General features: G+C 56.0%; 1 protein-coding gene and 1 long non-coding RNA gene across 4 annotated transcripts in view; one reads left to right on the forward strand and one right to left on the reverse strand.

Moving 5' to 3' along the window:
* USP10 (ubiquitin specific peptidase 10) overlaps nucleotides 1–13,683 on the forward strand; it is a 69,192-nt gene extending 55,509 nt beyond the window's left edge. For 2 of the 3 annotated variants that reach the window (XM_042920561.1, XM_042920564.1), the window contains exons 9-14: nucleotides 1,269–1,368; nucleotides 2,157–2,334; nucleotides 5,094–5,259; nucleotides 8,252–8,396; nucleotides 9,517–9,582; nucleotides 12,650–13,683. In XM_042920561.1, the coding sequence (XP_042776495.1) occupies nucleotides 1,269–1,368; nucleotides 2,157–2,334; nucleotides 5,094–5,259; nucleotides 8,252–8,396; nucleotides 9,517–9,582; nucleotides 12,650–12,837 (843 nt within the window). In that variant the 3' untranslated portion in view covers nucleotides 12,838–13,683. The remainder of the gene's footprint in view (nucleotides 1–1,268; nucleotides 1,369–2,156; nucleotides 2,335–5,093; nucleotides 5,260–8,251; nucleotides 8,397–9,516; nucleotides 9,583–12,649) is intronic. The other variant, XM_042920562.1, reaches the window with a different exon arrangement.
* Nucleotides 6,582–12,364, reverse strand: LOC122209033. The gene is made up of 2 exons (XR_006197413.1): nucleotides 8,736–12,364; nucleotides 6,582–7,564 (listed from the first exon to the last, which is right to left on the reverse strand). It is a non-coding gene; the product is annotated as an uncharacterized LOC122209033 (long non-coding RNA).
* Nucleotides 13,684–13,886: the final 203 nt, after the last annotated feature.

The following is a 13,886-nucleotide window of genomic DNA, read 5'->3' on the forward strand; positions in this document are numbered from 1 at the left end:
GGGGCCCGTCACATAGGCGTCCTCTGCCCGGCGCAGACCAGAATTCCACACCTGCACAAGGAAAGCGGGTGCTCAGCGTAAACCACGCTGTACGATTCAGGCACGTTCCCTTGTCGGTTCTTGGAGCGGGGGGACCCTCCCCAAATCCCACTTCCCAGATGCCAACCAGGGAGCGACCCGACCCGGCAAGCGGCCCTTCCCGAGAACGTCAGGCGTGCCGCGTTGACCCTCGTGCCTCTGAGCCGCGCAGGTTTCCGCCCTTTGCCGCACACACAGAGCGTGCTCCACGCCCAACGGCTGCCGTCCGTTTGGAGTCCTGTTTGGAGCGGGTACGCCAGAGGCTGAAAGAAGAAGGGTGCGGAAATCCTCGGTCCCCGCGGTCCTTCTCCAAAGAAGGAAATACGAACTCATCCTGAGACCATAAAACAGATATTTGGCTGTCGCGTGACTCGTCTGGAGATGAATTTGCTGACGTGTGTGTGTAAAAAAAACCGTCAGCGGAGCCTTTGAATCAGGAGAGATTTTCACGTGCGATTTGGGTCCTTTCCCCTGTAGCTGCCCATCGTTGCGAACGGGAGGACCACCCGGGCTCCCCTTCCCAGCCACAGTGTGACCTTTGGCCCCTGGGGTTGTGAGACGAGGGGGCCCTCGTGTCTAGTTGTCCGTCCCTTTCGTGTCCACAGAAGAGCAACTTCTCAATAAGTGTTTTGTTCTAAGGGTAACGTGTATTTATTGTAGAAAATTTCAAAAAGCTGGAAAAAACGTAACAGGTGGAAGTTCCTCCTCATCCTACACTTAGACATAAAGGTTGACTTTGCACCCCCACCCCCACCCGTGCCCTCCTCATTCCACCTGTTTCAGCCCACGAAGAAGTCACGCGAAGGGCGCCTGGGGGGGCTCCGTCCGTTAAGCGTCCGGCTTCGGCTCGGGTCACGATCTCACGGTTCGTGGGTTCGAGCCCCGCGTCGGGCTCTGTGCTGACAGCTTGGAGCCTGGGGCCTGCTTCTGATTCTGTGTCTGTCTGTCTGTCTGTCTGTCTCTCTCTCTCTCTCTCTCTGCCCCTCCTCCACTCGCGCTCTGTCTCAAAATAAAAACGTAAAAAGAAATTAAAAAAAAAAAAGAAAAGAAGTCACACGATTTCTGGAAACACTTTACATTAAGTCTTGTTAAAAATTGGAGACCTGGTCTGAATATGCAGGCGCAGTATTCCCTGCAGGCCTTGCGTGGTGATCGGTTAAAATTAACGTGTTCCTATCTGGCCTTTTCAGGGTCGACAAGAAGACGCGGAGGAATATTTAGGTTTCATTCTAAACGGACTTCATGAGGAAATGCTGAACCTGAAGAAACTTCTGTCACCCAATAACCAAAGTAGGTCGTGGTCTGTTTGTGGTCTGTTTGCCACAAAATTGCGCGAGAACATTTCCCCAAGAGCTAATTCTGGACAGATGTCGCGTGTTCGTACACGAAGCCGCTTCTTGCCCAGATCGTTGGCCCTTTGAGTCACTTTCTCACCAGGGCGACTCTGGTTATCTCTACACTGCTTACTTTTTATACCACCGAGAATGCTCCCTTTGGGTAAATCAAAGTACATCCAGCACCTCTGCTTTTGTTCCTTCAGCTTTTAATTACGAAAACGATCAAACATACGGAAAAGCTGGGAGAATGGTTTGGTGAATACCCGTGCAGCCGCTGGATTCTGCACCCGTTAACGTCCTGCCGTGCTTTCTCTCTCTGTGTCCCCACGCACGGTGTGTGCGTGCATTTCCTGAGTGACACAAATTAAGTGGGAAGTAACAGTTTAGGTCGCCCCTAAAATGGCCAAAGCACGCATGTCCGGAGACTGAGAGCGCTCTCCCGTGTGACCAAAGCCCCTTAGCACGTGAGGAAGACGGGCCGCGCTCCCGCCGTGCTGCCTGGCTTCCGGTCTGCCTTCACGGCTCTCCGGCTGTCCCAGGAGCGCCGTCCTTGGTGGTTTTTGCCAGCAGCATTCAGGTGGGCGTCCGTCCCTGTCGCCTTTGTTCTTTGTGCAGAGCGCGCCTTGGTTTCGCCTTTAAAGCTCACTCCGTGCAGGCGGCTTACGGAGAACCTTTTTTTAGGGAAGCTGTTTCGCTGTCGCTGTTGCCATGAGTGGCCCAAGCGGACTGTCTCCTTTTCAGAACTCACTGTTTCCAACGGACCCAGGAGCCCGTCGGTGCACGAAGACGAGCGGGACGAGCCGGGCGAAGGCAGTGAGGACGAGTGGGAGCAAGTGGGCCCCAGGAGCAAGACTTCAGTCACGCGCCAGGCGGAGTTTGTTCAGACCCCGATCACCGGCATTTTTGGCGGACACATCAGGTTTATGCTCTTCCGGAATATACCGTAGTGTGGGCCTCTCTCGGGGTTTTGCCATCTTGCCGAAGGGGGAGGGCGTGAGACGTGTCTGAGGAATTCCGGGCTCGACGCTTTGCCTCGATGCCCCTGTGCCTGCTCTGTGCCCCGCCGTCCCTGCGCCTCTCCTGCCTGGTGCTTTCCCTGCTCTCGCCCGGCACCAAGGCCCTTCGGCCCCGGGCACTGCCGCCGTCCCCCAGGCCCTGCTGCCCTCTTGACTCCTCCCTCCGTCAGCACTCCAGCCGCTCCCAGCTAGGTAGAAAGAGAAAGACTTGTTAAGTTGGCAGGCAGGTTCTGTTAGGAGAAGAAATTCTGTGTCTGGCTGGAGGAATTTTAGGCTCTGGAACCGAGTGAGCTAGGAAGGTGAGGGAGTGTGGAGGGAGATACTTTCACATAAAGGGGGACGCGGGGCCTCCTGGAGGGCCTGGGTTCCCTCCTCTGGCCCAGTTCCCGTAAACCAGACGCTCGTTGCTCTTTAATGACCTCCTTCTAGAAGAGTTCTGTCTGAGTGCATTAGAGACAGACATTCGTTGCTGCTTCGGTGTGGAACTCAGAAGCGCTGGGGCCGGCTCCAGGGAGGCCCCAGCGTCCAGAGTCCCGAAGGACCCCCCAGAGCAGGGTTTCCTCGCGGACGGCCTGGCGTTGGAACCTACGAGGGGGGTTTCGTAGTGAGACGCAGCCTTTGCTTGTCCCGAATGCCGTGTATCCAGAAGAAGTGACACCCTTTCCGAGGCAGAGGCAGGCAGAGTCGGTTTGGGCTCGCCCTGCCCTACGGCTTAGGTCGAGCCCCCTTCAGCGAGGCAGATACAACCCCCGCACGTCCACTGGCTCCTTCACGGCCCCGGGCGGTGCTGCTGTGCCGCGCCAGATCCAGAAGCCAGTCGTGCCGCCTTGTCCCCTTGAACGAGTCCTTTCTGGGCTCCCCACTGTGCGCTAGAGCCGCCGGGCGGGCCCCTTTCCGTTGTGACGTCTCCACGTTAGCCTTGTGGTCGGGTGTGCCCTGGGGACTGCCGCCCCTGTGACTTGCTGTTGCGGATACGATTCCTTGGGCTGGGCTGTTTCGGGAAGGGAAGCCGGGATCCAGGTCAGGCACGGCACTGAGAGAAGGCCGTCTTGTGCCCTTGGCTCTGCGTGAGACCGGCAGCCCGATGTCCGTGCTCTGGGGCCAGCCCAGTGGGCGTGACAGCACCGTGTGTGTGCGCGTAGGTGGAACGTGCAAGGCTCCTGAGGCCGGCGTACCCCAAGATCTCACGTTTGTTCGAGAATAACCAGCATCCGATTTGGAGGAGTTTCTAGCTCGGCGTGCACGGCCCTGCCGGGCAGGACCTCTGGCCTTGGCCTTGGCAGGCTTTTTAAATGTTGAAATGGCTTGTTGATACTTTGGAGAACTAACAAAGGTTGGAATGATCTCTTAAAATTTAGGAACTTCCGTGTGTGTGGTAGCCATCATGAAGTGTGGTTTTCTTTGCAAATCCACCTTCCTTGGGTGGGTTTTCACTCCCCCTGGAGAAACCGTCACCTTTCTTGACCCTTTTCCCTCCGCCCGTTCGGAGCCTTGAATAAAATCGAGGCCGTTGGAGTCCGGAGGACTGCTTCTTGATTCCACCGCCAGTTTTAATGACCGCCCTCCCCCGTTGCTCTTGGAACCAGGGGAACGGCCGTGGCTCTCGAGTCCGTGCCCTCGGAGGGAGCGCGAAGACGCTTCCTGGTCCGTGTGGCAGGGGAGCGCGTGTGGACGTGAAGCCCAAGGCGGAGGAGCGTTTAGTTCGCTCTTGGGGGCACCTGCCCTGCAAAGCCTGAATCCCCGCGCACCCGTCTGATTCCTTTCGTAAACTGGGTCACTCAGGCTGCAGAAGCAGAATTCTCGTTGCGCGCCTGGAATGTTTCCCTGCCGGGGCTAAATGGGAGATGTGCTGAGCACACAAGGTTTACTCAGAGAAACTCAGAGAAAAATGAAATGAAAAACCAGCTAAGAAAACAAGGTTGAACCGGCACCCTTCTTCTTGAGGGTGGTAGGTAGCCTCGTTTCCTGGAATGTTAGCTTAGTTTTTGTTAGACACACCCTGCTTCTCTTTTGTAAGTCCTTTTTATAGGGGAAAAATGCCATTACAAATATTGTTTGCCTTGGGGTTTCCTCTGTTTTACTAGAACGGCTCTGATACTTTGCGAAGATGAGAAGTGTCAGCGTTTTGAGGCCATGGCAGGATAAGGGCAGTTACTAACTGGTGCATTAAATAAAGTGTGGCGTGGAGGGGAGGGAATTCGGAAGATGAAGTAGGTTTTCTTCCAGTGTGCTTGCGCTGGGAACGCGATCCGCTGAACTGGTGGGCTTTTGCTTAGAGATACTCAGGAGGTGGTATTCAGCCTGGTTATTGTTATTTTTCTTTTCCCGCCAATAGTTGGTGTCATTATTTTATTTTATTTTATTTTATTTTATTTTATTTTATTTTATTTTATTTTATTTTTTATTTATTTTTCCCTCCTGATTATTTTTTCCCACCAATAGTTGGTGTCATTATTTTATTTTATTTATTTATTTTTCCCGCCTGCTTATTTTTAAATTCGGTACATCTGTGGCTCTTTTCCCTGTCTGGCCTTCTGAGTGAGAGTGGTCCTGAGAAATCTCGTTCCCCGCGTTAATCCCTCTTCTGCTGCTGGATGATCTTGAGGGAAGGCGGGAAGGAGCGCTGTCTCACGGTTGTCTGGTCGTGTCTTCCAACCCGCAGGTCTGTGGTCTACCAGCAGAGTTCCAGAGAATCTGCCACTTTGCAGCCCTTCTTCACGTTGCAGCTGGACATCCAGTCTGACAAGATACGTACGGTCCAGGACGCATTGGAGAGCCTGGTGGCGAGAGAATCTGTCCAAGGTTATACCACAAAGACCAAACAAGAGGTACAGCCATAGTTGGTCTTGAACGTGCGTGCCGAGGCGCTCCGGTCTGGTGGAAAGAGCGCGCGGCACAAGCGGGTCCGCGCTCTGCCTCTTAGGCCCCTTGCTTCACTGTTCGCACTGAAAGTTTCCACGTGCTTAGAACGGGACGGCTGAAACAGCTGGTCCTCTCACAGCTTCACGTAGCCCAGGGTGACGGTCGTCGGGAGCGTCTGTCCTGAGCTGTGTAACTTTGCTAGTGCGATCGCGGTACGATAAAGTCAGCACCACGTCGAACAGAGGCCGAGCAGCTTCTGACGTCACAAAGCATGATTTCATGAGCTTAGGTAGGCCAGAAAAGAGGTTCCAAACACATCTATTTAGCGTTTGGTTGTAGATCTTCCAGGAGATCAAGAACAATTAGAAAGTAGCTGTTTTCGTGCGTGTCAGTCTTTAATCGGATGTGGAAAGGACGAAAGTCTTTGAGTCTTCAGTGTTCGGGAGTCAGAGAGGCAGATGGCTTCGTGTGGGGTACCTGTCAGCCGAGCCAGGAGAGAGCCGGAGTGTTTGCTCCCGGAGAGCTTCCTGGTGCCCGGGGTCCAGATGTGCCAGCGGCAGCTGTTTCCACTCCGGGGTTGAGGAGGGTGTCGTCTCCGCTGCCGAGATCGTGCTGGTGATCTCGGGGTTGGTGCATTCAGAGAAACGTGACAGATGGACGCAGGCTGGTTACGGGCGGCACCTGTCTGGACAGCTCGTAGTGTCCCTGGGGAGCATGACTCGACAAGGCTGTGGTGGCTGAAGGCGCGCGGGGAGCAGAGCAGAGGAGCGCCTGGGCGCCTGCGGTTCCCCTGGGGCCTCCCGCCTGGACCGGTCAAGCCTCCTCTTGGGAGATGGGCACGTAGTTTGGCCTGATCCTCCACTGTGTTTTCTGACTTGCTTCCCACGGGCGATTTTGTGTAAAAAAGAAAAGCGGTAGGAGCGAGAGACAGAATCTCGGCGCTTGGCTTAAGTGAATCAGCCGAGTCTGGCGGTGGAACTTAATGAGAGAGAAAGTGGGGATTTGTTTTCAGGAGGTCGGTTGGTGTGGCTGAGCCGTGCACTTGGCTCGTTGTGTGGCAGCCGCGGCTCCAGAGGTGGAGTCGCCGTCCTGCCCACCCCCACCCCCACCCCCACCCCCACCCCCCAGCGCCTCTCTCGCTCGCTCTCCCGCGGCCACCTGCAGGGGTTGGTGGCCACTCATCCGGCAGACCTCGCCCCCGCCCCCTCACGCGTCTTTTCCTCTCTTGTTCCTGCTGCGGTGACGCGTGCACGTCGGGAGGGTGCAGATGAGATCGAGGTAGAGGGTGTGAGGAGAAAGAAGGTGGTTTATTCCAGATGGCTGGGGGGAGCGGGGAGAAGGACACAGGAAAAAAGAGGCCCTTTGGCAGAGCCTCGAAGAGGAAGAAGCAACACGCTGCGTGTCCCGGCTCGGTGATGGCGGTGGCAGGTTACCGAGAAGAGCGAAAACTCTCCGAAAAGCAGACGTTTGAGAAAGGGGATCTTGGACGGTTCGTATGGGGCGGGGATATCCGGAAGGAGCAAGTATCACATTTTCTGGAATGTGTTTTCTTTGAACGGACTTCTTAAAATACCGAGTTTGACGTTACTGTGTTTTAAGGTCACGAGATTTATTTTGCTGTGGGACCACTTGACGAAGCCCCGTGGGAAAATAGGACTATAGAAAATACTTGCTGTGCGGAACGGGTCTGGTTTTGTTGCGTGAAGAAAAGTGTGTCAAGTTTGTGTGGAAACCCAAAACACACGGAAGAATTTCCGATTAGCCACTTAGTGAACTGCCCGAAAGTCTGAGGTCAGAGTCCTAGGTCCCTGGCTCGGAGAGCGTCCCAGAGATGCATGCGCCCAGCCCTCGATTCACGCGCGGGGACGCTGGAGTCCTCTTGCCACAATCTCGGTCTCTTGCCGTTGGGCCGTAGCCACGCTTTCCGATCGCTCGCACATCCTCGTCGGGTACGGAGACACCGGGCTCCAGACCCGTGATGAGCATCCAGAGGCGGGTCGGGTGGTTCCCCGCCTGGGATCTGAGCCTGAGTGGGAAGCCGGGCGCCCATTAGGACACCTCTACCCAGATGCACATACGGTCTTCTGAACGTTGCCATACACTTCGCTTCCGCTGTTCTCTTTCCGACGGTCACCCGAACGGGCATTTCTACCAAAAGGATTCTTCATCTAAATACAGGGAGCATCCAAGAGTTTATAAAGAACAGCAAATAAGGGTAATAGGCACTGTTGGCAAGGATGCATTTTTAATGAAGCGCAGCATTCATCGGACCTGTGGAAGCAGATGAGGGACGTGTAAGTTGATAAAACAAACCTGCGAAGCTGATGGTTACAATAGATAGCTTTTGGGTTACGTAGAACACCTAATTCGAGAAACACTTTGGCTTCGGTTTGAGTTACTAAAAAGCACGCTAATACGTACGTAATGCGAGGTGCCACTGCCGAGTTAGCTGTTAATTTTTGTGCCAATTTGCCATTAATGTCACAGAACAGGTTTTTGTTTTGTTTCTTTTGAGAGCGAGAGGACGGGCGAGCGAGGGGCAGAGAGAATCTCATGAGGGACAGAGGCGGAGAGAGAGAGAAGCGGGGCTCACCCGATGCGGGCTCGATCTCACAAACCGTGAGAGCGTGACCCGACCGGAAGTCTGATGCTTAACTGACCCCAGAGCAGGGCTTCCTACCGCGGAGTTCACGCTTGGGCCCGCGGAGCCGTGGCGTCCCGTGCCGCCGTGTCTGCAGGCACGTGTGCGCTTTCCCGCGGGGAGTGTGGGTGCGGGTGGCTCTCGCAAGACCTCTTGGCGGGATGTTAGATCCTCAGACGCTGCCCTGACCCGGCCGAGCGGGGAACGGGGCCGTGGAGCCGCGGGCCGTCGGCTCCCAGAGGGGGTTCTTGGGGGACGGACGTGGCGTCTGCCGCGTGGAGTGAGGGACGCGCGTCCTGCTCTGCTCTGTGCCCTAGGTGGAGATAAGTCGAAGAGTGACTCTGGAGAAGCTCCCTCCCGTGCTCGTGCTGCACCTGAAGCGGTTTGTTTACGAGAAGACCGGCGGGTGCCAGAAGCTCGTCAAGAGCGTCGAGTACCCTGTGGACCTGGAGATCAGCAAAGGTAACGGCCGCGGACGGAGACCGCGTGCGTGGTGCCGGCTCCCCCGGGAGGCCGGGCGCTTGGCGCCCAGCGTTTCTGCGAGATGCCGGAGTCAGGAGGTTCTCTCTCGTGACGGTTTGGTTTTAGATTTCTCGATTTGTAACGGATTTTGATGCTCAAATTGGCACCAGGGTAGCTCTTGAAAGATAAAGGCAAAAAGTGAATAAACCGTATGATCCTACTAGATTGTAAAACCGGAGGAGATTTTGTCCCTTAAGATGAGCATCGTCTTTCTGGAAATATCTTATGGGTCAGTGGTCCAAAACGGTTTTCTTCATAAACATTAAGAATCGCACGTACCGGCCTGTTAAATGGATTTTTTAGTGAAGTGAAGGGACGTTTCCCATAGGCCCCTGGGCGTTCCTCCGACCTCCGGTTGCAATGACACGTGTCAGGTTTGTGGCACCCTGTCCGCCCCGAGTCTCCGTCAGGTAACCCGGCCCCCTCAGCTTCGACGCGTTTTGATGAAAGCAGGCTCGTGTTGTCTTGCTTGTTACGCGTGTCTTCGTGTCAGCTGCCACCTGAAGTGCTTTCCAGAAAGAGAAACGAGATAAGCGAGGACCAGAGGCCCTGGCTTGGGTCAAGGGTGGGGGTGGGAGAAGCCGGCGGCTCCCGGCTCCCGGAAGGGCCCGTCTGCGGGGAGCTGTTCCCGCAGGGGGACAGTGCCTCTTTGGAGGGACCGTCTTACTCTTACATAATGGAACTTTGGCGGCCTCCCTCGCCTGTAAGACGTTCCAACTCTTAGTTTCCCCGGGCCATTTTGTTTCTAAGTGGGCGGCTTTCTTTTCCGTTTTTTAGCATGTCTCCTTTTAAGGGGTTTCTGGCATGAGCTTAACAGGCTCAGTGTATTTCTCCTGTTTCTTAACGGACCGGCTGCCGGGTCCGGGCGCTCCCGCGTCGCACAGCCGGTTTCCCTCCTGGGCAGCGCTTGCGCCCAGGGAGGCCTGGATTTGTTTTGTTTTCCTGGTCTGCCAGGGGGCGCATGTGAGCGGGGCTGTCGGCACCTCTTCGTCTCTGTCACCCTGAGCCTTTCTTTAAGTGCTTTTTTATAGATTGCAGCTGTTGATATTTTGTTTTTCAGAACTGCTTTCTCCAGGGGTTAAAAATAAGAATTTTAAATGCCACAGAACCTATAGGCTATTTGCAGGTAAGTAAATCTGTACGTTATTTACTTATTAAAGCACTGATAAAGAGGTTTAATACCCAGGCCCGATTTAGCCACAATACCACTTCGCATAGAGAAGAGTGTCTCTGCTGGTAACCCCTGGAGTCTATAAGGGGACTCTGTTTTCTTTTGAAAATGTGCGTTTGACCTGACATTGGTGCTTGGATTTGACAGAATATCCTTTTGGCTCTAAGCTGAATCCGTCTCGAGACCTTGTTTAACATCAGTTCTGTCCGTGAGTCAGAGGATCGGGTCGGAGGCCGCCTGCCGGGCTAGCGGTTTGCAGACGGGACCTTTCCTGCTGCGGTTGTGGCCCCTGCGCGGGGACGGTGGCGCCCGGGGGGCTGGGTCCCCGAGACCCCTGTTCTCTGGGCCCAGAGGTTCCTGCGGCACCAGTTTGTCTAATACTGTCTGTCCGTCCTTCGGCTCCTCCTTCCTCTTTTGTAGCCAGAGTCTTCTGGGCCTTTGAGGCTCTGTACTCCTGCTGGTTACTGTTTGCAACAGCCGCGTGTGCTTTCTGGCCGTTTTTACCAGCATTTCCTAGCTTCTTCGTTATCCTTCCTTTGTGTTGGCCTTGCTCAGTCTGCGTGTAATTTAAACTAAGTTCCCATTTACTGACACGTGTTTAGTGAACCTTTCTACTCGGTGCCTTTTTCGTGGTATCTCATTTATTCCTCACAGCTGTCCTGCGAGGCAGGTGGTGGTGTCCCCATTTTACAAAACAAGAAACCCAAATTCTTGTTTGGGACACACGCCCCGCTCTGGCCCGTAGTGGCGTGGTTGGTCTTCACCCTCCTACCCTCCTCCGTCCGTCCGTCCTGCCTGTTTAGAAAGTTGGTTGGCCCCCGATGAGCGGGTCAGGTCCCCGTGCGACACCAGGAGGGCTTGGGCCCGGTCACCTTGCTCTTCCTGCCAGGCTGTGCCTTTGACTTTCTCTTCTCCCCCACGTGAGCCGATCACAGCCCCTCCCCAGGCAGGGGGGCCCTGCGCTCCTGCGGTGTCCCCAGCCCTTTCCAGCCCTGCCTTGTCATGGAAACTGTGCCACCTGCCTCTGGGACCAGAGAGGCCCTAGGGGCCGGCCCGAGTCCGGAGCTGGGCCCCGAGGCCCCAGGGGGAGATGAAGGTCAGCCCTGCCGTCTCCCTGCTGCCCTCCCCGCCTGGGGCCGCTGCAGGGGGAGGCCGCCGACCTGGGGCAAGGACGGGAATCCCTGTCTCTCCTGCTCGGGGAGCCCCGGTGTGGTCCCGCTCTGCCTGCCGGCTGTGGCCCAGCGTCTGCCCGGGGCTCCCCTGCGTTCCCAAATCCTCTCACGGCTTCTCACTTCAGAAATAAGGGCACTAGATTGGATCTGTTGGACTTTCCCGGTCTGCCAGGAATGGAAGGAAGCACTTTGCACAAATGGTTCTGACTGCGGGACCCGGAGAGCACGTTCGAGAAGTGCTGGCCGGTCCCATTCAGTCAGGGGGACTCGCCTGGAGCCCTGACGTGCCGTGTCAGCCCCCGGGTGCTGCTGAGGGAACCACAACGCGTGTGGGGTGCTTTCTCTTGAAGTGTCAGAACGGGAGGGCCTGCAGGAAACACAAACCCACAGCTCCTTAAATCCCACTGACTTGGTCACTCGATCAAAACTCTTGCCCAGGACGTGTCTTGGAGGTGAAAATCCAGGACGAACGCCCTAAAGTGGGTTTGGGGTCTGGGGGACGGGCCATGTCAAGCCTCTTCCACGTCCTCAGTGGCCTTTTGATGGGTGCGACCTGCCGTGTGTGCCGATCCCACCGCTGGTGTCCTGCCGGGGCCTCCTGCAGTCTTCTGTCCCCAGGGCACCAGTCGTGTTTTGTCACGTGGCTGGCAAGGGCGTCCCCTGCGCCTCCAGCACGGAGGCTCCTTTGCCAGGGGGACTGTCTTCTCACCAGCCACGACCTCGGCCACGGGTCCGGACAGGGTCGTCCCTCCCCTGGAGTGACCGCTGCCGCCAAGGCCCAGCCACCTTGCCACCAGCCGAGTCTTGTTCCTCTGCACCGGTGGTGGCACGAGCTCGCCCGGCCGCCTTGCCAGCCCCCTGTCCTCGGAGGCGTCTCCCTCCCTCCCCGGGGCTCCTGCCTGCGGCCTGGCCCTCCTCCCCCTCGTGGAGGGAAGACGGGCGGGCGGGCCTTGGTGTCGTCAGGGGACTTCACTACGTCTTCCAGTGGTTGGTTGTCTTTGTTTTAGGCCTTTGACCAAAGGCTTCTTGATTGGATTACAGAATTTTTTCAAGTGAAAAGCTTCGTTTAGGCATAAAAGAAGAAAGCGTAAAGCCCTTTCGGTGGGGACGCCACCCGGTCCGCCCACATGACAGTCCTGCTCTCTGTCCCTCTTGGGGCCGGCGCGGTCACTCGTTGTGATGACAGTCACAGAAAACCTAGAACTGTCCGTTTTCCACCTAACACCGGCATATTCCTACATCGCCGTGCTCTCAGCCTGTTCCTCTTCCTGTGCACGGCTCTTGACGTTTCCTTGCTTTTTCCCTCTTACCAAGTCTTTGTCGGAGGTTCAGATGATCTCTTTAGAACCGTCTAGAAGGGGATGGGCTGGATCGAGAGCATGAGCGTTTGGGGGTCCGGGTGGCATTTCTGGAGGTCGGTCAGTGCTAGCGGTTCCGTGGGGGCTGGGAGGGGGCGGGGTCTTTGGCGCTACGTCCACGTGCGCGTGCTCGCTTCAGCGGTGGGCCGTCCTCGCCCGGAGGGCTGGCGTGTGTGCCGGCCGGCGACTCCTCCGCGAGGCCTTGAACGTCCCGAGTGTGTCGTTAAGGCGTCCGTGTGTGACTTACTTTCTCGCGCGTCGCTGAGGGTTTTGGATTACATGACGTTGCTTTGTGTGGTGGCATCTCTGCCCCACGCGCCTCGGAAAGGTGTGTCCCGCGAGGCGGCTCCGTGGGGGGGGGGAGAGGGCGGGGGTCAGGCACCCGTGGGGGGCGTGGCGCGCGTGGGGGCGTGGCGCCGTGGGGGGGGCGTGGCGGGCTGCCCCGCCCCACCCCGCCCCGCCTGTCTCACCGGCGCCCGGCCTCTCTTGCAGTGGTCTACCATCACGGCAGCAGCGCGACGGGCGGCCACTACACCACGGACGTCTTCCAGATCGGTCTGAACGGCTGGCTGCGCATCGATGACCAGACGGTCAAGGTGGTGAACCAGTACCAGGTGGTGAAACCCACTGCCGAACGCACAGCCTACCTCCTGTATTACCGCCGCGTGGACCTGCTGTAGCCGCCTGCGCGCCGTGTGCCCGCCGCCCGCTTGCAGACGCCGACTCCCTCTGACTTCCTTCCCGTCTTTAGTGGCTCTCTAGGGGGAGCCTCTTCGTCCCTGGCAGAACGGGCTAGAACGGAGAGCAGACGCCTCGGGGCTCGTGCGCAACAGTTCACGTTGACGCCTGCCTTCCAGATCCGAATCATTTGGTTGAAACGCACTGTCACTCGATTTGAGAAAATACACAGAACCCGTGTTTCTGAAATAATGCCGATTCCTGAGTGAGAAGGGGGAACTTGCATTCGATTCGCAGTCTAATTGCTTAGTAGAATAAATCCTGCACCAGCGACACTTGTACATTTGTGAAAATGAATTTTATCTTTCCTTAAGGAGTAAATTTTTTAATCCGTCACACTTTCCTTCCCCACCCTCTAGTTTTTGATAAACGATAAAAACGAGCCAGTTATCAGAGGAGACATAGTTCTTACTTCTAAAAGAAACATAAATACGAAAAATAAGTTGCTGGTTCCTCACCGGAAAGATACGTGTTAGTAATCGTGCGATTAAAAGCTGCTTCCGTATGCATTGCAGATCAGATACCCGGAGTTAAGACGTTAGCCCACGTAGGTGGGTGGTTGTAAACTTTATCGCCATTAAAAGATTTCACGTTGCATTCATGCTTCTGTGTACACATAATGAAAAATGGGCAAAATCATGACGACGGATCTTTCCTTCAGTCGCTCTGTTTAATTCTGCCGTCTGCTCTTCTGTGATGCTGCGTCTCTAACTGTACACAGTTTAGTGATCTCTAGGACTACAGAAGTTGTCCCCCACCAATAAAAATCACAAAGTTGGTTTAAAGCTGTGCACGGTGTTTCTTTGACTGCTCTCGCCACTTCCGGTCGCCGGCGCTCCCGTGGGCCCGCGGGCTCCCCCAGAATCACGGCGGGCCCTCCAGCCAGCCGAACCAAGGCTCGGGTCGTGCCCGCTTAGTGTCGCCTACGCCACTAACTAGCGATTTCGGGGGATGGAGTTTTTGAATCTTCCGATAGCAGAAAAGGGAGGTG

Source organism: Panthera leo, chromosome E2 (assembly GCF_018350215.1).
Source record: "Panthera leo isolate Ple1 chromosome E2, P.leo_Ple1_pat1.1, whole genome shotgun sequence".
Taxonomy (NCBI): Eukaryota; Metazoa; Chordata; class Mammalia; order Carnivora; family Felidae; genus Panthera; species Panthera leo.